The sequence below is a fragment of the Nanorana parkeri genome, unplaced genomic scaffold (assembly GCF_000935625.1).
Source record: "Nanorana parkeri isolate BGI_ZX_2015 unplaced genomic scaffold, ASM93562v1 scaffold128, whole genome shotgun sequence".
Taxonomy (NCBI): Eukaryota; Metazoa; Chordata; class Amphibia; order Anura; family Dicroglossidae; genus Nanorana; species Nanorana parkeri.
The window spans coordinates 2082793-2108604 of NW_017306396.1; the positions used below are offsets into that span (position 1 = coordinate 2082793).

Genomic DNA, 25812 nt, shown 5'->3' on the forward strand with positions numbered 1-25812 from the left:
AGGTGGCCTGACAGGCAGGTACTGAACATCAGGAATGAGTGAAATTGAGAGTATTTGTTTTCTCGAAATGTATCAAACACAACAGTGGGAATATAAAATAAAAATTGTAACGCAAGAATATATAAATTGCAATCAAATACACAAAAAGGGAAAAACACACATATGCAAACAATGCTAAACAAAATAAACAGCCCTAAATAGTCCAAAAACACCCACACCCGCTGAGCAATAATAAAAAAGTAGATGTTGTTTTTCAAGCACATTTCACCAAAGCAGCTAAATGAGTGAAATTGGAGTTTCCATATTGGTGAAATTACACCAAAACATGATATCTGTAATTTTGTTGCAAAATCAGTTTTGATAAAAATCACTATTATGCCATCTTACTGAACATCTGCTAAGAGGTTTTTAAATAAAGATTTGCAGAATATTAGAGCAATCTTAACAGACTGTGAACATTAAATACTAGCATGCATGAGCACTGCACTGTTTCCCAGCTTTGGTTAGTGGGTCTCACTGCTGTCGTGAGATCTGGTAGTTATTACATTTCTACCAGCAACAGCTTTAGCGGCCGGTAAGCTTTTAATGAATAAACCCCCCAAATGGTTGCATATTTTGTAAGTGGACATATAATTCAATAATGATTCACAGTCATTACTGAAATGTACTACTTACAGTAGGGAAATGTTATCAAATTCCACTGCTTTTCTGAGTAAAACATATAAAATAATAAGCCAATGATGAACCAGCAAAGCTGTGTAACTGAGCTAAGTGATGTATTGCCTTTCAGAGGATGATATGTTTTGTCCTGTTGAATATGATCTGCTGTTGTGAAACAAGTGTTCTCAGAGGAAACCTTTAAATTGGAGCCATCTATGCTGTGTTATATTATTTAACAAAACAATAACATTTTCACCATACGCAATGAGCTCAGTTGTTTTGTTTCCCAGGCACAAGGGAAGGCAATGAAATAGCTGTGATTTACTATATGGAAATTGCTGCTACATTAGGGCTTAAATCAATGACATGATATGAATACACATAACCGGAAAAAGGAATAAGAAAATGATGACTGAGGTATCATGATTATTTGATAATCACAACCCGGGTGTATTAAAAATGCCAAGTGCCCCCTATCTCGAGGGATCTCATTATTTTTGTGTAGCCACACCTCCTAATTTTAATACATCCCTATAAAAAGATCTCTCTTTTGCTGAGAAGGTAGAGAACTGTACATCACTGAAGAGCTGGGGCTTGAAGAAAATGAAGCAGCATTTTTCAATGGGATACATTTTGATAAGGAAGTAAATGTCACCAACAGAAATAGGTTGAAAGGATTGTCTGAATCTCACAATATTTAGCCCTCGTTCACACCTGAACGTTTTGTAGCGCGTTCTACGCTCGACGAAGCTCTACAAAACGCTCAAAAATATAAATCCCATTGTATTCAATGGTCTCGTTCCCACCTTGGCGTATTTCCGCCCGTCCCTAACGCGCTACAAAACAGCCCACGCCTGAAAAGGTACAGGTACTACTTTAGGCCGTTTTGTTGCGTGTTTCCATTGGGCTACAGCCAAGTAGCCTTCGGAAACGCGCGACGGTCGCGCGACTTTTTTTTTACCGCGAATCGCGGTAAAAAAACGCGCAACGGTTGCGCGACAGACGCGCGTATGCAAAACGCCTAGGTGTGAACGAGACTTAACTGTAAGATGTTACCCAATATCAGCACACGATATCTTAGCTCCGTTATGGTAATACAGAATAGGAACTTTTTATCTTTATTGTCTGCCTGAAATCATTCTACATTTTAAGCAGTAGATACTAATATTTTTTTTCAATTAAACACCTAGTCCACCTTTTACAAAGAATGAATAAATACACACACATTCATAAAATAAAAATGTGTAATTAGTCCCTGTTAACACCTAGGTGTTTTGTTGCTCAAAGGTAAATGCGACAAAACTCTCAAGACAAGGAATCCCATTTGCTTGTCTTGAGGGTGACAAAACTGTTAACCCCTGAGTGTTTTGTCACAAGCACAAAAAGTACATGAGCTACTTTACGACAGATTACAGTGCTTTTTGGTCCCATAGACTTCAACGGGAAATTTTGTGTGAAAGCACATGTGTCAAAATGCTCTGGTGTGAGCATTGGCCATAGAAAAGAATGGGATCCCTTGTCTTGAGCATTTTGTTGCGCTGAAGACAAGCAAATGGCATTCCTTGTCTTGATTGGCTGCCAGCTCCCTTCAGCCAAAACTTTTCCAACCTGCTTCTTCAGTCATCTGATCGAGGGATGCCAGGTGGAAGGGTGCCGACAGCGGCACCCACTGTGCAAATTTGAAAACTGTTGGACTGACCGAAATTCGTACTGTGTTTACCCTACTTTATTTTCAATTGTTATCCCTCCATTAATTCACTGCAGCATGTTGAATAGAGATATGGTCAATTTGAATGTTAACCTTCCCCAGCCTTTTGTCACATTGGAGGTAACAGAGCAGTGACATATAGGTTTATTCTTGTTCCTTGCTGCTATAAATATTTCAGCTGTAGTTCCGATTTTTAATTTACTATTGGTAAAAGATAGACATTAGATGTGATGAGTACAAGTCTAATGTACTCAACCTAAACAAGTAGAACACGTATTGAATATTCAAATTCCTTCTAGTGATGATACCATGAACCTTTTCTTTATCTAAAGTCCTGATTTAAATAACATTTAAATTGAAGGAGCTGCACTGGAAACAAGCCAAATAATCCCAACAAGGATAGTTACAGCAATGATGATTTTAAGACCAATTATGTAAGGCTGTAATGATCCAAAACATTTTGCAGATGCAGATACTTTCATTAAGTTGAATAATTTATAAACTTAATGGCAAAAAATTAGAATAGAAGGAATATGAAATGAAATGATCACACTTCTTTACAATGTTAAATGCCACCTGAAGTCATTCTTTTTATATTTGAATGCTCTATGTGCTAATGTAGTTGTATTATTATTGTTTGTAAGGAAATCATATGTTTTTTCATAAAAATACATGTAATATTGCACACAGAGATGAGTGAAACAATTTGCTATTTTGTCATGAGTTATTGAAATATGGGAGATTGAGCAGTGAGGAGGATGGGATATGTTCTTCTAACATGCTAGTGCTAGATTGGATAACGCTGGACAGCCACAGGACATTGCTGGAACCTGAACAGGTAAATATTAGTTAAAAAGGTGTGTTTACTTACATTTTACTTTGAACTATATGCACTGGTAGACTGGTTAGGGGTCTGCGGGACCATTGACATCAGTTCACCAAATAGAGGGTCAGGTAGGTGACCCATAAGCCACCAGGAGTAATGAAGAGCTGGGTACCTATTAATTAGGTACACTGGTGCCTTGGAAGGGAGATCCCTTTTTTTGGGTAAAAAAAACCTCTCAAAATACCCCAAATGCTGAAGGGCATGCTGGTTGATATCCAACTAGCAGGGGGCTGCACAATCACTCTCTCTTGCTATTGGGATACCCGCCTGCATGCCTGGTGTGCCAGGCTGGTTTGCTCTGGGAAAAGGGGGGGAGTGTGATGCTGTGTTTTTTTTCTTTTCTTTTGCTTTTATTACTGTTAAACAAAACATGGAAGTGCTGAATCTGTATTTAAAATGCATAATTGCAGTTTTAATATTTTTTTACTGGGCCCTTTAACACCCTCTGGGGGGGGCATGCAGGTAAACAAAAGTTTCAAAAGGACAACATATCGAAGGGTTGCTTTTTATTATTACTACTATTTTATGGGTAAGGGGTTCTCCAAGGTCCAAATATGGGCAGTGATGCCAGAGGATAGCTCCCTGTGATATTTTTGGACAGAGTCCTCTTCAACGGAGTTCCCTGTGCTCATAAAAACCTGCCACTGTCAAATACTACCTCAGTGCCCAAACACTAGGAGGGCAATCCCTAATGGGACACAAATGGTAAAAAAAACCTTTTAACCTTCCCTTACTTTATCCAATATGAAAAAAAGTTTTTCCTTTGGATATACTTAACATTTTTTGCCTACCCATATGCACCGGTGGACTAGTTAGGGGTTTACAAGTTTACTAGGTGAGACCACCTACTTGCCCCCCCTCCCCACAGGGGATCAGATATGTGGAATATAAGCCCATCCCTGACACCCCATGCTGGGCATCAAAGGTGTCAAAGAGCCCGGTGATGGTCAGCATTAGGCTAGGGTGCTTGGGAGGCCAACCACCTTAAATTAAATCGCTCCAAACTTACTGAAGTAGATATGGGCTGGTTCAGCTCCCTTGCTATGGGGAAATAAGCCTGCATGCCTGGCATGCTGGACTTGGGGGACAAGCTATTATTTTCCATTTTTTTCATTAGAAAAGGCATTTCATTCATCTAGCACTGAAGATGTGTAAACGCAGTTTCAGAAACATGGAAACCATTTCAGCAATTAACAAAAGCCCATTTCTGTTTTTTTAACAAGATTCACCCAAAACATTTCCACAAAGATTCATCAAAATATGAGAAATAGCTGCTATTCTACTATCAAAATTCATCCTGGCAAGAGTCAAAATAACATAATTCGCCCAGAGAATGTCATATAATACTGCTATAAATGCTGGGCAAATCCCTTCAAATCTTATTATTTCACTGGGCAACTACGGAATCATTGATAAATGCTACCTCCTGTGTAATATGTTGTTACATTTAAACATGGGAAATAGACACATATCTGCTTTAATTTACCTCAAATGTAAGTAAAGCTATTGCTGATTAAATGCTTACTTACACCATTTATACAATTTGTTTTGACTACATAACTACCTTTTTCATTTTTCTTGGTTAATTATAATAGGCAAGATAAAGCTATAATGGGAATGAGGCGAGCCAATGAAGAGAATCATGAAATGCTATTCCTCCTTCGTAGGCATGCTTAGCCATAATGTCGCGATGCTCTATATTTACCAAATACTTTCAATTCAGTCAAATTCCATGTATCATACTCATTTGCTTTCAGCAGTTTATTTCCTTGGTTGTTAACGCTGCTTATGTCTGGCAATCATAGAATTAAAAATGGACTATTACAACAGCAACCATGAGCATGGGCTGGCACACTTTATGCAAGTCCAGAGAATGTCTAGAGGAGCATCATCCTTAAACAGAAGCCTGACCACACACTGAAAACTCCCTTGTGTGCTGTTTTAATTTAGCATTATGTGCTGTGCCAACTCTCCAACTTGAAATTTCTGTGGGATCACATTTCTATGCCATTAAACTGTGCAGAACCATTTCACATGTGGCCACGGTTAAATGTCTTAGCAGTCAAGTGCTTATATATGCTGTTTACTGACAGGTATATAGCGGATAAATTCTTTTTCATTGGGAAATTGCCTGGTGCTAATGTGAAGCACCCCTGCTCTTATTCATTGTTTTTAAAACTGACAGGCATGCACACTCACCTAAAAGACCACTATTTTTATATTACCCCAAGGGTGAATCACCAATAGATTTGATTTATAAAATAAATGTCACCATGACTATTGTGAACTAATGGCTACTGTCCTTCATTTCAACAACAGCAGCTGGGAAATTCAGTATGACCTTTTTAGAGCGGCTACCATACATTAAACTGGGAAAAGGCACATGCTTTCAGATGCACTGACATGTTTCCAGAAGAAAAACTGCAATAAAATGTCGCCTTTATATTTGTAAATGAAAATAAAGTTCTGCAAAGATAATTGGAGTGTGTTTATTGATTAATATGGTGCAATTACTTTCCCTGAGATTTCTCTGAGGTGGTTATAACAAGGCACAGAGCGAAACAACTCAATGAAGATGTCTCAGCGGAACAGCACAGAGGTCATTGTGCTAGACACACAGCAACAGGCAAGTTCAGTATAAAGTGAACCTGTCACCAGTGTGACTCATTGCAGAATTCCAGCAATTTACCAAGCAGTGACCCTGTGTTTTTCTAGAACACTGACAAAAAGTCTGATATCCTACTGATCTAATTTGCTCCACCGAGGTGACAGCAATGAAAAAAAATAAGAGAGCATACACTAGCCAGGATCACAAAAGTGCAATAGTCTCTGCTTATTAAGCTGTCTTAAGCCGCAACAAATGATAGCTAATATTACTGTATTAATCAAATGCATTAATATCATTTTAAGAAACATATTATTGGTCCTTAAAGTGACATTAAAGGCTAAAATCTTTTTGCCTCAACACAACATTAATGAAAGCACTTACCTTAAATGATGTCTCTTAATCCGATCATCTTCTTCTTTCCTGTCCTTTTCAGCCTTCTCTCCAGTGCTGCGGCGAGTCTCTGATCCAGCGATGACTCCTCTGTGATTGCTGGCGCTTCCTCTCCCACGGTGTCTGCATGCGGGTGCACGCGTCCATAGACTTACCTTGTGTCTCTCCTCGCGTCCCGGCCGAAAATGTGAAATGCGCATGCCCCGCCCCAAGATGCTTTGCGGCCGCCCGAGCGGTTTCACATTTTTGGACGGGAGCGTGCAGGGAAGATACAGGTACGTTTAAACCGCTGTTAAAGCGGGTTTAAAAAAAAAAAACTTTTTGCATAGCAAGCAGTAGATCTATGCAAAAAAAGCTGAGGGTTTAGAAACCCTTTAAGGGAATTATACCATTAAGAGAGAATTCCGTTCTGTACACTTTTTAAGTTGTCTGAGTCTTGCAATAAACACACCTTGTTGGGATAAAATAAAATTACTTTTTAGTTTTATTTATAAATTTATTATAGAAATATGGAATTAATAAAGCAAACCCATCATGAGAGAAATGCATGGCTTATTTCCTTTCTAAAAACACTTTAAGACGCAGCAATGGCAGCCCATTTATTTTACCTATGACAGCTTCATTTTAATAAAAGATGCTAAAAAGTATTTGCTTTTAAAATTATAAGCACCTTAATTTAGCTTGGTGTCGGTCTCTTGCAATCCCATATAAAGCAGAGCTCAGACTGAGAGAAGAATGGACAGGAGTAAGAGCCAATCAAGTGTACTATTATTATTATTATTATTACATAGTATTTATATAGCGCCAACAGTTTGCGCAGCACTTTACAATATACGGAAGACATTACAATTTCAATACAATTCAAGACAATATGGTAAGGAGGGCCCTGCCCCTGAGGGCTTACAATCTAAAAGAGGAGGGGGAAATGATACATGAGGAGGTAGCTGTGTGGGGATGAATTATTTGAGAATGTGAAGGTTCAGTGGTTAGGTCGAGGTGGGATAAGCTTCCTTGAAGAGATGAGTCTTTAGGGAATGCTTAAAGGCAGTTAATGTGGGAGATAGACGGACAGGTTGGGGTAAAGAGTTCCGGAGGAGGGGAGAGACTCTAGAGAAGTCCTGGAGGCGAGTATGGGAGGAGTGGACAGGGGAGCTGGAAAGCAGGAGGTCAATGGATGAGCGGAGGGGACGGTTAGGGTGATACTTTGAGACAAGGTTTGAGATATATCCGTGTTGACAAAGGACTTGCTGATAGGAAGAGAGAGAGCACAGTGAGATGACTTCCTCAGTCTGCTGCTACTTTATCACTGACCAATCAGTAGGCTGGGCACAGAGAGAGTATTCAGTAGTATCAGTAGGCTGGGCATAGAGTACTGTATTCCTTAACTGTATTCCTTAACTGTAAGGGGTCTATTCACAAAGCTGCCAAGGGCAGCCGAGTGAATGACCGATCAGAAGTGAAGTGAGCTGAACACTGTTCGGCTATTCACTTCAGGCTGGTACGGCTGATTTCAGCCGTAAGTCATCTATCTGGCTGTGCTCTATCATAGGGGTGTGAATGCACAGACAGAAATACAAATCTGTTGGCATGTAAAATACCTCTCTTTTACGTATTTCATCTGTGTATTTAGCTGTTAGCCTGGAGTTCACCTTAACTGTAAATTACAACAAAAGTAAACAATTCAGTCACTGGACTTCCTATGTTATTTGTTATACAGAATATGTACAAATAACAGACAATGACTGTCAATTATAATTATGGTGGTCTGGTTCTATTGATATACCACTAGCATGAATTTAATATCAATATTAGAATAATGGATGCTAGAGGTATTAATGGCTTAGTTCATTAATCACATAACATCAACATATACTTAACAGGCCGCATTTGGGACGATATTAGATGGCTGATTTGTGTGCTACATCTGACAACTTAAAATAAACCCACTACAGTAATACCTTGGTTTAAGAGCATAATTCGTTCCGGAAGCATGCTTGTAATCCAAAGCGCTTGTATATCAAAGCGAATTTCCCCATAGGAAATAATGGAAATTCAGATGATTCGTTCCACAACCCAAAATATTCATATAACAATGATTACAATACTGTACTGTAATATAATACTGTATAAAATATAAAGAAAAATAAACCAATTACAGGCACCTTCGTGGCTGGTGTGAGGGGGACAAGAGAGAGGAGGATTATTGTGTAGGACGACTTTCACTATCACTAACGGAATCACTGCTATCTCTTGACTCAATGGAATCTTTTTCATTTTGTGAAACCTTAACAAGGAATCTATCCAATGTGACATTGTGTTGTCGTTAAACAGTCTCATCGCTCGCACTGCTACAGCCTTATTCGGGTGGCGCTTTTCTACAAAATTTTGCTCTTATTGCAAGACATTGCTTGTATATCAAGGCAACATTTTTCAGAAATGTTTGCTTGTCTTGCAAAACGCTCTCAAACCAAGTTACTTGTAAACCAAGGTATTACTGTACATGCTTTTAAGTGTTGTTTTAGTATGAATTTGTAAAGTTATAAACAGAGTATGAATGTATTAAAGGAGAACTATGGGGTTAAGGCTTTTCCCCATAGTTCTCCTTAGGGTAACGGGAGGACACAAACTAGCGTCCTCCCATCACCCTAAGCTCAGTATACCGCGAGCTACAGCTCGCGGTATACTGAGATGCCACAGTACAGCGCGAGCTACTGTTCGCGGTATACTGAGACGCCACAGCTGAAGCGGATCCCGACAATTATGTCTGGATCCGCCCAGCTGCGTGACTGACAGCTGGCTCTGACTATCTAGAGGCAGAGCCAGCTGTACCCGCCCCCTCCCCCGTCCGATCCGCCAGTCAGCGCTGGAGGATCGGAGCGGGGAGGGGGGAATCCAGCTCCTCCCCTGTCACGGCAGAGAGCTGTGACAGAATCGAGAAGTGAGCAAAAGCCGGTATGTGTTCGCTCACCTCCCGATCTACTAAGCCGACCTGTGACAGTCTCATTGTCACAGGTCGGCTAGAACTATGAGGTGAGTGAAAAGCACTCACCTCATAGTTCTCCTTTAAAGAAGAACTCTCAGTAAAAATGTTATTAGCCCTTGCAGTGGGTTAAGTGCTCGTTTTTGCCTAGGGACAAAATAAAAAGTTATACTCACCCAAACCTTGGAGTCGGCTTGCTCTTAGACTGGTTCCTGGAGCCTCTCTCCCCCTGCACAGTAGCGGTCTAAGAATCATTGAGTCATTACGTTCTATACACAGTGTATAGGTTATGAGGATGCAGAGGGTCATACCATTGCTGCAGTGGAGGAGGAGAGAGGCTGTGACAGCCAGCCAGCTCAAAGTATTGGGTGAGTAAAGCTTTGTCATTTTTGACCCTATGCAAAATCGAGCACTTAACCCTTGCAGTGCAAAGGTAGCTCCACTGCAAGGGTTAATAAATTTTTTAGCCTTTTTTAGTACTTCTTTAAGAACCCTAACCATCTGCTACAATTATGCCACCAAATATTGATATTGTTGGTTATATGGGGGGAAAAAAGTGTTAAAAAATGGCAAATAAGCAAAACTGCAATGCACATATGAAAGTAAATCTGTACTGAAGTATGCTAACCAACCAGATGCATGGTTTTTATCATGTACGTCTAGTCAGACAAAAAGTTGAATAATTAGTTAATGGCTGATTGTTATAATTGGTATAGCCAATTATGATTTCAGATGAATAACCAACTGAAAAGAAAAGGGAAACACAAGTATGCAAGTACATTTTCTACTAGTGGTAGTCAAAGCATTAGAGAAGAGAAATAGTCAACAGTTGCTACTTCACAAATGATTTTTCTTCTGTATTCTGCTTTCTGCAATGTACATTCCTACTCCTGTCCTCACATGTCTGTAATAATTAAAGGGGACATTTATTTTATCCAAAGGCAATTTAGACATATTCAACTCTAATTTTTCAGGCCAGGAAACAAAGGAAACAGCTTATTGCCCTAGGTGTTCTTTTCAACAAAGGGAATCTCACCTTTTAAGTTTCTGCACAAAGTTACCAAGGATCACTTAAGGGAATGCTGCTGGGAGGTACTTAGTAGAATGGAAAAAATAAAAAAATAAAACAAGAACGAACAGCAACAATCAAGGCCATGTTGCCATGATTACAGTTTAAACATTTTCCTATTTTTTTCATGTTTTACTACTCTCCAGTGAGCGAGAAGTGGAATTATGCATTTGTTATGTATTGGAAAACAAGATGCTTGCACCAATGCAAACAGCACAAATCTCTCTCTTAATAAACCTGTTTCATTCACCAGGAATACACTGTAGTATTTTGTTCATCATATCAAAAACGTAACACAGCATATTAAAGAGCACAATACAAAATAACAATAAATTATATTACTGTGATGCATAAAAGAGATACATTTTAGGCTAACATGCCACACTATTATGACAGATCCGATTTCATAAGTAATTAAAGTGACATTAAAGGCAAACAGCACTTACCTTAAATGATGTCAATTAATCCGATCTTCTTCTTTCTTGTCGTTTTCAGCCTTCTCTCCAGCGCTGACTCCTCTGTCCTTGCTGGTACTTCCTGTCCCACGGTGTCTGCATGCGGGTGCACGCGTTCATATACTTACCTTGTGTCTCTCCTCGTCTCCCGGCCGAAAATCCAAACTGCGCATGCACCTGCCCCAAGTGCCACCCGAGAATTTTCAGATGGGAACGCGTGGGAAGACACAGGTAAGTATTAACCTCTGTTAAAGCGTTTTGTTTTTTAGAAAAAACTTTTTGCATATATCTACTGTTTGCTAGCAGTAGATATATGCAAAAAAACATGAGGGTTTAGAAACCCTTTAACTGATAATTGCCCCACAATAGGCCAAAAAAAACCTCTTGTTGCTAAATGATTTCTAGAATAACAAACATTAATAATGCTAGAAAAGGTCACATATTAAGGCTGATTTACTCAACGAGTTGAGAATGTTCACACAATAAAGAGTGTGAATATTGACTTCAATTATCCAGTCGTGCAGATTAAATAATTTAGTTTTGGCCTGCATGATCTCAAAGTTTGTCTTGGGTGCCAGACATCTGGACTGTAATGAATTGTCTACAAGTAGTAAAGTCAGATTTGCTAGTCTAGGTCCTCCTACATATGATGTTTCATTTTTGGACAGATGCCAGAAATGTAAAGCATTCTTTTCTTCGTTAGTGCCTGCAAGACTTCTACACCTGAGTTTCTAGACCTGACAACCTGCTAGAAAGATTATTAGTGTCTCACTATCACTTCTCAATCCTACCTTTGTTTATGGAACTGCCCAGACAGAGAATGCAACAGAGGGAATCCTAGATTGGCTTTACAATAGCTACAGGGATCCGAAAAAAGAGAAGCCTGCTTGGGGAGATCTTGCACCTAGAGTCCCTGATATAAGAAACTTGTGGTTGTAACCCCTGACCACTGTGCATCCATATGTTGATGGCCAAGGTACCTTTTTGGTTATGTCTAACAGCAGCCTCCAGTGGTATAGGAAGCCTGGGAACACCTGCAAACGTACAGGCTGGCAATTCAAGCTAGCAGTTGGCAAACATATTTATTACATTCAGTCTTAGAAAAATTATGACAAACGGGTAAAATGGATACATGTTTTCTTTGAGGAAAAGGAAATCTAAGGCCAGTCAATTTTGGGGGTTATTTACAAAGCTGCCGAATGAATAGCCGAGCCGAAGCTATTTACTTCAGTCTTGTACGGCTCATTTCAGCTGTACATCGGCTAAAATCAGCCGAGCAACGGCTGCCTTCGGTCAGCCGAACATGCTCTGCATGTTCGGATGAGCCGTAGTGCAGAAGGAGTTCGACTCAGCCGATCCAACATCTGGATTGGCTGAGTCGAAGCTCCGGCAGCTCACTTGCTGCCGTTCGCCCTTATTCTTATAGGGGCCGAATAGCTAGTGAATAGCTGAATGCTGCGTAGCAGCATTTCGCTCAGCTATTCTGCCCGGTACTCGGCTGAGCCGCTCAGATGACTTCAGCTGCTGTACGGGCTATAGTGAATAGCCCATACAGCAGCACTTCGGTTCGACTGAACCGAAGGGCAGAGGCGGCCAAAGAGAGCTGAATGATCAGCCAAAGCTACGGCTGGATCCTTCGGCTCTTTAGTGAATAACCCTCCTAATGTTTGATTTTGTTGTAGCGCTGCTTTTTTACATGGGCGTACAATAGTTAATCAGACTTGGCTTGACATATCAGTCTGGATGTCACACCACTTCTTAAAACGCAGTCTTTCAAAAACTGTGCTCATGATATTTCTTCCCCCCGTGCACCTTCCCCCAACTTTTCCATTGAGATTGACAGTGCAACTATCCCTCCCCAAATGCCAAGGTGCTAGGTGTAATCTGGGACTCTGACCCCACCTTTCAGCCCCACATCCAATTACTATCCAAATCCTTCACCTCCGTAACATCTCCAAAATACGCTCCTTCCGAAGCAATGAAACCACAAAGCTTCTGATCCATTCACTTGTTATCTCTCATCTTGACTGCAAAGCCCTCCTCATTGGCCTACCTCTAGCCAGACTACCCCTCCCTTCAGTCTATCATGAATGCTGCTGCCAGAATCATCTACCACTGGAATCCAATTGCCCAAAGAATAAAATTCAAAATATCAACAACCACTTACAAAGCAATCAACAACTTTGCCTCCAGCTGTGTCTCCAACATTCTCTGGAACTCCCTACCTCAACCTGTTTGGCTAACTCCTACTCTGTCTGCCTTTAGGTGATCCCTGAAAATGCATCTCTTCTGGGAAGCATATCCCACCTCCACCTAACTGATGAACTTTCTTAAACAACTATTACTTTCTCAAACAACTCATTCCCACACAGCTACCACCTTTTATAAGCTCTCATGGGCAGGGCCCCCCTAACTATCTTGTCTTGAATTGCATTGTTACTGTAATATCTTCCTTATATTGTATAGTGCCGTGCAAACTGTTGGCAGTATATCAATCCTATATAATAATAATATTCAGAGGAAACTGCAAAGTACCCACACACAAAGAGGAAAGCTGGTTATTGATAAACTACAGGCTTGTGAATAATCATTGACCACATTTCCTGCAATGTCTTCTAATTCCACTGTAGTGCAACAGGTACAGCCTACATGACAAGGTGGTAAGGCTGCTCTGAATTCAGGAGCAGTGCAGCTGCATTGTCACCCATCATAGGAGGCAGACTTGACTGGCAGGCTTAATGGGTATTTGAGAGTCTTTGCAGGGGACAAAGGTAAAACTGCAAGTGCAGATGCTGAAGCACATGTTTTATGTATTTGGGAGGGGGTTAATCAATATAAATATAAAGTATCACATCCCCAACACAGAAGCATTTACAAAGAAAACTAGGTTTTTAAGGTACCAAGAACATAAAGTGAGTTAAAAGTCTTAAAAAAACATAAGAGCACATAAAATAAACTATTTCTGATGAAGGCATGGATTATAAGGAAATAAAGGTTCCCAGCCTTCTACATATCACCTCAAAACCCCACCATTGAGCTTATTGCAATCGTTTTTTTTTTACACATACAGTATACATTTACACTATGGCACAATCTATTTCCATTGATTTAACACTGAATCTTGTAGTGAGGATAACTCAGCGTTTTTCTCAGATTCAAAGATTTACTTAATCAGCAGATATCGGAGGTACATTTTTGAGAAAATGTGTAATAAAACCAACTATCCTGCCCAATCAAAGGCTGTTCTCCCCAGATATATGCAGGGGTGATACATTGGGAGCCCCAGATCACCAAGAGTTCCTATATTGGCTTTTAACCTTAAAAGGCATTTAAAGAAATACGTAAATGCTCAAATTAGATAAATATGGGTTTTAGATGGAGGGCAATACAGGATCCCGCGAAAAGACTGAGCGATTTGACTCTTGCCTTTCAAAGTGCATTGAAAGACAGGGTTTAAGGTGAGCATTCTTTACTATTTTCTCACAATGTTTTATTTCTTTTTTTTTTAAAGTTTAAACAAGTGTTATTTTATTGAGGGGATAACAGGACCTATTTTTTTATGCCTGTTTAATGCCTGGTTCACACTGAGCGTATTGTCACATCTGATTCAGTGTGACAAAAAGCTTCACCAAAAACATTATTTCATTCTTATGGCCCTTAGGAACACCTGAGCATTTTGTCACAATAAGCAAAATGCCTGTCACTGGAAAAAGTACATGAGCTTCTTTGGGGCAAATCTCAGCTCCTTTTGGCCCCATAGACTGAATAGGAAACACTTGAAAACGCGCATTGCAATTCGTTTTGCATGTTTTTGTACGTGCTTTGTCCATTTACTTCAATGTGCCACAATTTACTCATAAAAAGGCACATATTTAATGTATGTGCGTATAATTGCGTAAAAAAACGCATAAATATGTGCAGCACAAAAAGTGTGTTTTTACTTGCGAAAATGCTGCTGCCTAGGTGTGAATCAGGTCTTAAAGTATTGTAATGGCTGAGTAAACTGAAAAGTGATCCATAGATCTTGTGAAGTCATTGCAATATTATAAACAGCAGGTATCAAAAGAAATCTTGAAACTAGATGGGAATCAAAGCATTATTTAATGCAGGGAGAAGTGGTCGTTAGGTGGCAAGAAATGCATTATTTATGGCCTGTGAACATGTATGTAAGGGGGAAATAAAGTTGGCTGGAATCATTCTGCTGTTCAGAAATGGGTTATATTCCGCATCCGCTTTCCATCAAACATTTTTTTCTATTTCATTTATTTCTGCTGCTTTCAATAAAAATGATGGTATCAGACAATGAATAGGAGAATATGAAAGATAATGGCAATGATCAAAGATTTTAAAAAGAGACAAGATGTACTGCAACTATATAATGCAGTTAAATACACCATTAACTGCATCATTTGCATATGAACATAATTTAAAGGTGTCTATTCGCACTGCACACAACATCTGATTAAAGTGGTTTAACTATATGAAGAGCATACAATTGGATGGCATTAGCTATTGAACATTCAAGCGCTAAGTGTGACCACCTTTTAAATTGATGTTTGTTACAACAGTAAAGGAAAATGCAGTCAATGCCGAAGCTATTTTCAAAGGCTGTTGCTGAAAACCTAGGATAATACAAAAGGAAGCTGAACAAAGATATAGCGAAACCTGCAGGAATCGGCCCGGAGAATGCTTTTGATATCGACACTAAGCTTTTATTATGACAGAAGCTCTGTTAAAATAGAACTTTTTTTAATAGAAAAGAGTTGCAGTGAGGTGTTTGGTATATTCTCTCAAAGAAATACATATCTGCAGAGGCCAAAGTTACACCTTTTTTCCAACAAAGGCACACATTTTTGAGAACCATTGCTTTGTTATCCAAAAGTGAGCTTAAAACTGCTACTGATGAATTCTCAGCTTCAGCTTAACTTCGTGTTAAAGTAAGCCAAGACCACGTTATAACTTGCACAGGCAACACATCAATAACATACAATGAAAAGAGGTGAGGCTTAGCTACAGCAAATATGCTGGTGTCATAATATTTGTTATATATTACAGTGTAGCAGAGGGTGGCAGTTTGAACACTGAACACTGAATAGTAGTGATGAAATATTTGTATTGTATCTAAGGATTCACTCTCAGTTAGATATTGTTCCCTTCCTATTGTGGTTTCTACTTCCCTGGACTGTCTACAAGTCAAGTTAAGAATTAGATGTCCATACACATCCCTATCTTGTTCAGTACTTATAGCTATCCATCCAGCAGGCAGGAAAGATCTTTCCGTTGGAGGTAAAGTGAAAACTAAATTGTTTTTGAACCACACTTGTGTTTAATATAGCATTAAACCATCTGAAATTCCTAGTGTTTAAAATAAAGTTTACAAGATCATGGATAATAATCTGTAGTTGCCATGAAATCTGAATTTCATGGCAATAGGGTTCCATTTATAACAACGGTTTGCTAGAAATCTTCCCCCTCCGAACTTCTGTAAGTGGATCGCTGCTTCTGGTAGAAGCCTACATAGAGCCTGACATCAAATTAGAGGATGTATGGATGCCTTGTCGCACTCCTTATCAGATGTCCCAGTTATCGGGAGAGGGTACTTGTAGTGACCACGGATGGCGCCGCCAATTACACTAATCGTATGAGAAATGTCACCAGCACACCAAAGTCCTTTAATGATCACCAAGTGTTCATTTATTCAGAGCCATGTCATGAAAAACAAGCTCTTTCGGGGACAGACAGGGTCCCTTCATCCACCACATCCAAGCGATTGTTTTTCATGACATGGCTCTGAATAAATGAACACTTGGTGATCCTTAAAGGACTTTAGTGTGCTGGTGACATTTCTCAAATGATTAATCAAATTAGAGGAATCCCTAGTTTAATAAACTAGAAGACAGAACAGAAAATGAGTGCAATGACTCCAAAGGGAGAGGACATTCCCTCTTGTCACTGTAACCAGTGTCCCAATTGGAACAGTTTCCATAACCTCCTGTTTTGATCAACAATCAAATGTATTATTCCCGGCTACTTTTTGTCTAGGGAACAAGGGTCTGCAGGACAAACAAAGATGGTGAATATTTCTAGTGTGGAAACAGCCAGCAAACAAACCTGACAGAGTTTCAAACTCTTTCACACTCTATCCAAAACAAAATAAAGTTTTTGCTATAGATACACCTAAAATTACCCTATGCATATACCTGATTTTTGTAAATCAGCCTTTTTGAGACTTTTCATTAAGACAGAGCTGTATCGGAGCTACTTCAGTTACATTGAAATGCAAAATGGAAATTAAAATCATAATGGCTCATAAACTGGGATGACAAAATATACAAAAAATGACTACACGTGCAAAAAAAGTTCAGTGAATGCAATGACTTCTGAACACAGGAAGAGGCAGTGGGAAATGTTCCAGCAATTTCAGATAGAAGGATAACCACCAACCACCAACTGCATGTATGTATGGCCCAGTCTAAAAAAACCACAACACCATTGAAACAGTGGGGAAATGCAGACAATTACAATGCAAGTGGTGAGTTAAAGAACCTCATAAACATGGCCATGGTATTGCTAAAAAAAAACTGGTGGCAGTAATGCTTCATTGAGCATCCTGGTAGAATATTCTACGTGACAGAAAAAGTACACTTCTCACCCGGGCTTGATAACGCTCCCAGTGCGCTAGCCGTTGTGGAAAGAGGGTTTGCATTGGTGGTGGTAGCTGAGGTTTGGGCTGCGGCTGCTGCAGCTGCTAAAGTAGCCAAATTCTGTAATTGCAAAGCATTCATGCCTGTGTGAGAGAGACAAAAGAGACCTTCAGGGAAAATAAAAATAATTAACTTGCTTTTTACATCATTGTCATGCCTCATGCAGTAAATGTAAAGGTTTATCGCTGTAAAACAAGCAAGGTCCTCAAGTCCTTTTGAAATAAACAGGGTAAGATGCAAAAAATCTATTTAAAAAAAAATTTAATTAAAAAAAAAGCAACCAAAAACCAAAAAAGGTGTAATTGTTGGAATTGTATAACTCTTAATCATATGACTAAAACGAAAAATTTAAGGATATATTTAAAGAGTAGCTTTGATGATGATCATCCGCCTGTCTAGTTGTTTGCCATACAATTGAATTCACCACCCTCACATTTGCCAGATCTGTTAGCATTTGCCACAAATCTGAATTTCCCATTCTTCAATAGGTAATGCAGGTGTCATTAATACTTGTCTTATCTATTACCTTTCTAATTTCTATGCGGCAGCCCTGATTTTACACTGAAATCCTGTGCCTTCCTAAGTTGTCCCATATTACCCCCCAAAAGTCCAGTTGCCAGACACAGCTTTTAAAGGCATTAAGACTGCATTGGAGGAGAATGTACAATCTTTCCTATGGGGCTAGATACCATCTAAACTGTGGAGGAATCTGAGGTCACCTGACCTGCGAGGCAATCAGGATCAGCCAGTTGCTGCTGCATGTGAGCACAATTCTGCTCTGTAATTTAGATTGTTAAGTTGGTGCTAAGGGGAGCTCTTCCTCGAGTATGGCATGACATATAGATGCAACGTTGCAGGTAAAGTGTAACTTTGCTATGACAAGGGGCCCTGTGAGGCTCTGAAACGCTGCATCTATATGCCATGCTATAGGAATATGAAAAGAGATGACATTCTGAAGCAGGATGGTGTGTAGACAACATATCTTCTAGTTTGTAGGCTTTGGCACCATCCACCAGTTGTTCCAGCTCCCTTTGGATTCTGGGGTACATCAGTACGGTGTGCAAAGGGGATATTTCGAAGATAATGTATGAAAAGAGGCAACTTATGGGGGCACATTGAATTGAAAGGTAACTTCAGAATGGCAAATGCATGAGGAGAAAACTTCTGGGGGCACACGGTACCGAGGTGCAAATTCAGATAGAGTATTGTATGATGGACAACTTCAAGGAGCATACTGCACAAGTCAACAACTTCTGAAGGTACATTGTATTGAGTAGGTAAGTAGTGTCCTCTTCTTTCTTCTACACATGTATTCTTGGTTTTTAAAATTCTACCAGTACTTGTAACATGACTGCAGCCTTTAACAGTTCATTGTATTATGCTGGTAGCCACTGAGAGTCTGTTGTAACATGTTAGCAGTTTTTAGCAGTATCCTGTCGCATGGGGGAAATCGCCTGTAACATGGAAACAGTGTCTTGTATCATTACGACAAAAACAATGTACAGCGCACTCGGGTAGAATTTAGATGTGGTGTGGTATGCAGCCCTAGAGACCAGGAGGAGGCACCTGTGATTGATACAACTAAAAAGACATAGAAGGGCGCAATAACCTGAGTGTATGTTTATGCTTGCAAAAAGAAAAAATGTCACTTACATTAGTGTCCGGGGACTGGAGGAAAGGCGGCCTCTGATGGGCATCGAGTGGTCCAAGGAGAGAGCCTTCACTGGGTGGGTGCCCAACAGGGGAAAGCCCGTCCGAGCAAGAGAGTAGCTGAAACCAGAGGGAGAAGGGAAGCTGGAGGTCCGTCCGTGGCCCTGCTGTGTCTGCAGGGGGGTTGATTGAATGGGACTCGGTGGCATTCAGTCGGCTTCAGCGGACGTGAATGCGGCTGTAGAAGCGGCTGTAGGAGCGGCGCGTCCTACAGCCGCATTCACGTCCGCTGAAGCCGACTGCACGCCGCCGAGTCCCATTCAATCAGCTCCCCGCAGGCACAGCAGGGACACCGACAGACCTCCGGCTTCCCTTCTCCCTCTGGTTCCAGCTACTTGCTCGCTTGGACGGGCTTTCCCCTGTTGGGCACCCACCCAGTGTAGGCTCTCTTCTTGGATCCCTAGATCCCCATCAGAGGCCGCCTTTCCTCCAGTCTCCGGACACTAAGGTAAGTGACATTTTTTCTTTTTGCGAGCATAAATATACACTCAGGTTATTGCGCCCTTCTATGTCTTTTTAGTTGTCCTGTATCATTGCAGTTGTGGATATGTTTTGTAGGTGGGGTTTAGTAAAGAATTCAGTTACTGAGAGACGAAATAAAATCTTTTGTGATTAAAACATATACTCCCCAATGTGTCACCATGCTACAATGTTTTTTTTTGTTTTAGTCTCTCTTATTAAACCCCACCTATTTAGTCAGATCTACTTTTGTAAAGTTACACATAATGCTGTGTAAAAGACTTGTACAGCTAGGTTGTTACTCTTTCAAATTCTAGATAGATGTGATGTATATATGTACTGTTTTCAGTGTGTACAGGACTTTAAACTATTTCTAGACAAAGGAAGTAATCCAACAATTTGTCACTATTATTATATTACATATTACAACGTGTGCATTACTGATCTTTACAAGTACATGAAAAAATGAGAAAATATTAGGGCCATGCATTTCTCGATTCCGTAGCAACATTTCCAATCTACTTCACTTGCAAATAGCCATTTTGATTTCAAATTTGGCAATTTTCTTTACACAAGTTGTTGGAAATACTGTAGACTACAGACACAGGGCTTTATTTAATAAGAGATGAAATACTCATTAGCAAGCAATCATAAAATACATTTTATTTATTTTCTATGATTTTTTTGCTATTTGTGACTGTTGTGACTGTTTATTGTAAATCACAGTTCTTAGCAACATGTTATTATAGACTAATCTTTTCCATTCTCTGTCTATATGAAACTGCATTTGTATTGTTAATCTCAGTTAATTACATTAGAATTAGTTATTGAATTAAAATTTTGCTTATGTGTAGTACATTTTAACTTTGGCACATACACATACTTTACAATTTCTGTTATTTATTGAACAGTGAGATTAACTATTTAAAAAAATATAAATTTTTAGGGTTGGCATTTACATTTACCTAAGGTGATTGTTCATAGCTATTATCATAAATCTACATATCAATAAGTGAGAACAGATGTCACTTGTTACAAGTGCTTGCCAATCAGGCCTGTTAAAAAATGACAGATGGGTGGTTATAAAAACATTCTCACAAGGCCTATTAGCACTTTTACAGAAAAATTTTGTAGTGAGCCTGTACATTCACAGATGTCATCCTGTGAAAACAGAAACTTGTTTACAAGTGTGATATGTGCATTTCTCCATATCAGAAGCATGCTCACGCAGAGTGGAATTCCCTTTAGTGTATTTTGGTATAAATTAATGAATCATTTGATTCTGTTGTGACGATTTCAGTGCAGAATTTTAGCGCCAATAAATAAAAGCCATATATTTGGGGGTGTTATGTTTGCATGAAGATTCATATCTGAGGAACTCCCACACCTGGTCCTGATTTTAGCACAAGTGACCCTCATTAACATGTTGTTTCTACCACTATGGGCAAGAGCTATAAGAGAAAGACACATAGCTCCAGAGTGGCAAGTCTTCCCATCTACAATCCCACATCAGATTCACATGTCCAGGGAATCTGAGGCCTCCCTGAAGTCATCCAAAAAAATGTAAGGACAGGAAGCTTCAGCAGCTTCCACCCTGCCACATCACACTCAACCCAGAGAATCACATTGCTCCCTGAGCCACTGGGGATCATCAGAATCAGACAGTGAACCTGATGATAAAGATATGTGAGGCTTTTTCTAAAACTTTTGCAATCCTCCCAACCAAGGTAGACAATGTAGCCTTGATTTGCTGTATACTGAAGACCCACAAACAAGACAAACTGGGCTACTACAATGCCCACCTCCCACAACTGAGGGATGTGCTGTGCTGGGTCCAATTTTCTCAACAAAAGTAAGCTGTTATGACTTCAACCAGAGAAAAAGTCCACTATAGGACACAGATCATTATATACCCTGACCTATGCCAGCATTCCTGTGCCCTCTTGGAAGATGGAATGCAAAATTGCTGCTTGATCCGGGCGAAAACAATCCCAAACATTTATACCAAAGATCTCCTGCACATATCATGAGATAGTTCTTATCTCTGAACAAATTGTGGATAAATTGCATAGATAATGCTGTGAACTCTATAACACCTAATCCCAGGAAGTACCCCCACACCTGAACTGGATTGGCAAACTAAACTTCAGGCCTATATAATTTCCACTGGTCTTCTGGTGACGGACCCAAAAGACCCAGAATCTTTGACAGCCCACCTTCATGGACCAGGAGGAGATACTGGCCGTAATAACGTCTTTGGTGTCTGGGAGAAGCCCCAGTCCCAACGATTTCAACAGTATGTCTTAAACACTTTCACAATCAACTTCTTCCTATTTGTAACAAAACTTTGAATGCTATTTCGGATTGGTGCGCTTTTTCTACCCAGTCACAGGTGGCACATATTTATTTCCCGAAGCACACCGAGACCCGACACAATGAACAATATAATTCAATAACATAGACCAGAAGATATATACCAAAGCTAGAGTTAACAGACTAACATCTCATGCGTGTCATCTTCGTTCCATTCAGGAAAGCCAGTGAAAACATGTTTAAGATGGTCACCTTGATAAATTATGCCCAACAACCTTACCAGCAATACTCCCTGAACTGGCAACATATGCCTTTTTTACTTCAATACCCATAAATTAGGTCTTTAGACATCTACAGACAGACAGTGTTTCCCTTCCACTGGGCACCACACCTAAATAATTATACTCACTGAATTATCTAACCTTACTTTGCAAAAGTCAACAGCGCCTGCACTCAAGGTCAAACCTTACTCACTCCTGGCTGGGCAGGATGACCCTGTTTAAAATGCAAACAGTTCCCAATTTTTTTAACCGGTTTTAGACCCTCCCCATTACAGTACCTCATCTTTTTTCAGTCTTGAAACAGCTCGATTGAGATGCATTTGGAACCATAGGCCACCTTGCATATAACATGACATCCTACTCAAACACAAACAGGATAGAGGGATAGGCCTACCTTATATGGAGTACCACAGTGATCCTAAAATATACTGTTAACTGAGTTTTCCTCTGTCAGCACAAGCTGTGGATTGCTTTTTACTAGACATGTAACCCCGCAAACAATTTGTGTCATTTCGGATCTATTCAGATTTTTATTTTGTTTTTTGGATCTGAACTTTGAATCAGTTCGTTATTCGGATTTTGGATCCGTACCAATTTTCGTTTTCGGTATAAAGTCACATGACAGTGCCAAAAAAAGAAAACAATTCTGAGGCCAGAGAACAGTCACATGTCCGCCTTAGTTTTGTTTTTCGAACAAAATTCGGAAGGATTAAACGAGCATTCAGATTCGTTCACATTAGGACGCATTCGAATTTGAAAATTTGGATGCATACGCATGTCCGGATTTAACGAAATATGTATAAATATCCATTTGAAACAAAACTTACATGTCTAGCCTTTACAAATAGACCACTTACTTTCTTGCCATGGGTGAGGTTCACTTTCACAATCCATAAGGCAATCCTTTGATTCTTACTCCTAGCAGGCAGGGCCAGGTATTGGAGGTCAAGGACAACACGGGTAGCATAAATTATTCAGTTAATGCACCTGAAGGAGCTTACAGCTCAAGTACTCGATAGATGCTCAAAATCTTTTGAAATCTAGAGTGTCTGGATTGTCTTTATCAGTTTCAACCAACTAAGCACATTTTTAAATTAAGGACATCAGGATTAACTGGTCTTCAAGGATTGTATAATTACACTCACCCCTGCCAGATGCTTAGTTTATTCTTTGTCTACTCTACCCTCCTGCCTTTCTTTCATCCTTCCTACAATAACACATTTTACTGCTCTCTTTTTCCTACTGCCACCATTTGATGGGTCCAAGTAGTGCCTACACACTTTAACCCTGCTCTTACCTTAACTGAACTACTGTGCCAATGCATCTTTGTTAATATTTAATTGTACGCATCTCATATAGACCCAGCCGTGGTTCTTTATACCCATTATACCTATTTGGAGGTCACAGACCACACTGGACCACATTGTCTATTGCTGGACTTGGTATCCATTTAAAATTTGTAGAAAACATTAGTAAGAACATATTCTATAAAAACACCAAATATATTTGTATGCATGACATTTTTGGATTGACAATACTGTTGTTATCACTGTTATGGTGTACATTTTGTCTAAAGTTTAGAACTAAAGCCACGGATTTGTTTAAGGTAAAGGGGAAACTTTATTTTTTTTTAAGGTGGCAAAAAGTTTTTAAACTGATGTTTTACAGATGTGTTACAGCTTTATGATATGAGTCACATAAAAATATCTATGACTGGCATTCTGGCAACTTTATCATTTGCCAGAAAAGCAGAAAGTCTGAGAATACATAAATGTGCGCTGGTTTTCATTATACATCAAGACTGTATTTTGTCCAGGTTGGTGATGTAGGAGATGTATTTTTGGGGAAATGTGCAGTCGTCCACACGGGGGTTTATGGAACTCTTGTTGTCATCTGTGTGTAGTTAATTGGCTGTTAGCTGTTGTGGTTCTTCTGGATGGTACTGCTGACCTCTGCTAATACTGGCATAGATCAGAAACCTCCCCATCAAGAAGGGCATGTAACCAGTGTGCTACAACAAGAAAAAGTGATTGGTATTCTGCTATGTGTACATCACCTGCCCTGGTAATCTTAAAAAAAAAAGTTCTACTTACTAATGGAACCATGAATAAAAGGAATGCACAATTCTCTAGTAGCATACATTTTCTGAACACACATGAACAATGCTGTGAATAAGCTTTATATTCATATAAATGTCTAAATGGTATTAAGTATATGCGTGACACATTATTCTATCTTAGCTACTTATTCACAGTCATTTCACTCAGTTTTCCCATATAAAGCTTATCAGCTGTGCAAAGAATGTTTGTAAATAGGTTAGTGACACAAGTTATGTATTACCCTTGTTAAACTCTGTTCATCTGGAAGACAGACTTTATATAAAGTACTCATGCTTTGCTATCAAAGCCTCCCAGCTGCAAAGCTGAAGGAAACAGCACAACAGGTGTTAAATAAAACATCAGGCCAGTGCCGCACTGAGCCTTATTCAATATGAGGAGTAAAGCTGATATTCCTTTTTTCTCCTGTTAACAACTGTTGACAGCAGCGGGAATTACTGGCAAATTGACTAGACAGTAACGGCCAGCATGTGTTCACCCAATAGAAAACGCTCAAAACCAAGAGCAAAAGAAAACAAATGTTATATTTATTTACTGTTTTGTAAAAAAAGTAGCAAAGTCGATGTTTAACATGTTAAGTCACTATTTGTAGAGTGGCAATCATTCTTTTAAAGTTTAATGATAGTCCAAGTAACAGTTCATTAACATTCTAATTATCCAATTATGATTGTATAAATCTTCTTAATTACCTTTCTTACCTTAATTCATTCTTTCAGCCATTCAACACTGAAGCTAGCTATAGATGGGTCAAAATCCCCTGCCTATCTTCATTTGCAATGGGATCTGCTCCTTTTCTTGGGCAACTTGACAGACACTACAAGTGCATTTAACAACTTATGTTCTTGATAATGGAAATAGGTATTGACCAGAATACACTGGAAAATCTTTAAGTGATAACAAGTTTTAACTTTTGATAGTTGTGAGCATTTGTTAACACCACCCACTGTAGACCTCCATTGCCAAATATATTAATTGCTTGTTAGTAACAGGTTTAACTACTTGTTCAAAATGAATACTTTTACTGTACATTTATTTCATCTGAGAAACTAGTCAACAAGTTAAAACCATTTTGTGCCATGCTCCTTAAATATGTGATAAATAATATAAGACAAAATATGTGAATATCAAACACCCATATGTGATTACAATTAAATATGTCTAAACAATTAGCATTCAGTGCATAAAGTCCAAGATTAGAAGTGATCCCTCTCCAGTGTAAAAAAGGCCAATATATATTCCAAAATGTGCCTGATTCCGTTACTCCATTGACTCCTCTGGCTTTCTATGTAATATATGACTTGATAAGTTAAATTAGCAGTGCATTTCTCTGCTGCAATACTCCCATTTCCCACCCTCACCCACTCAATCCCTACAGTTCTCTCCTCCACTTTCCCCAAATCCATTTTTTCAACACATCTCAGGCTTTCTAATTGGATTATGCCATACCTCTTCATAATTTGGTGTGTAATTGT

The 25812-nt window shown here is 39.4% G+C and overlaps 1 protein-coding gene across 8 annotated transcripts in view; it reads right to left on the reverse strand.

Moving 5' to 3' along the window:
• The window catches only part of CELF2 (CUGBP, Elav-like family member 2), a 122671-nt gene that overhangs the window by 25897 nt on the left and 70962 nt on the right, over positions 1–25812 (reverse strand). For 7 of the 8 annotated variants that reach the window (XR_001941094.1, XM_018553737.1, XM_018553735.1 and 4 more), the window contains one exon: positions 17409–17543. The exons of the other annotated variant lie outside the window; for it this stretch is intronic. Coding sequence is in view for 6 of the 7 variants with exons in the window: in XM_018553737.1 (XP_018409239.1) it covers positions 17409–17543 (135 nt within the window). In the remaining variant the exon portion in view is untranslated. The remainder of the gene's footprint in view (positions 1–17408; positions 17544–25812) is intronic. 8 annotated transcript variants of the gene reach the window in all.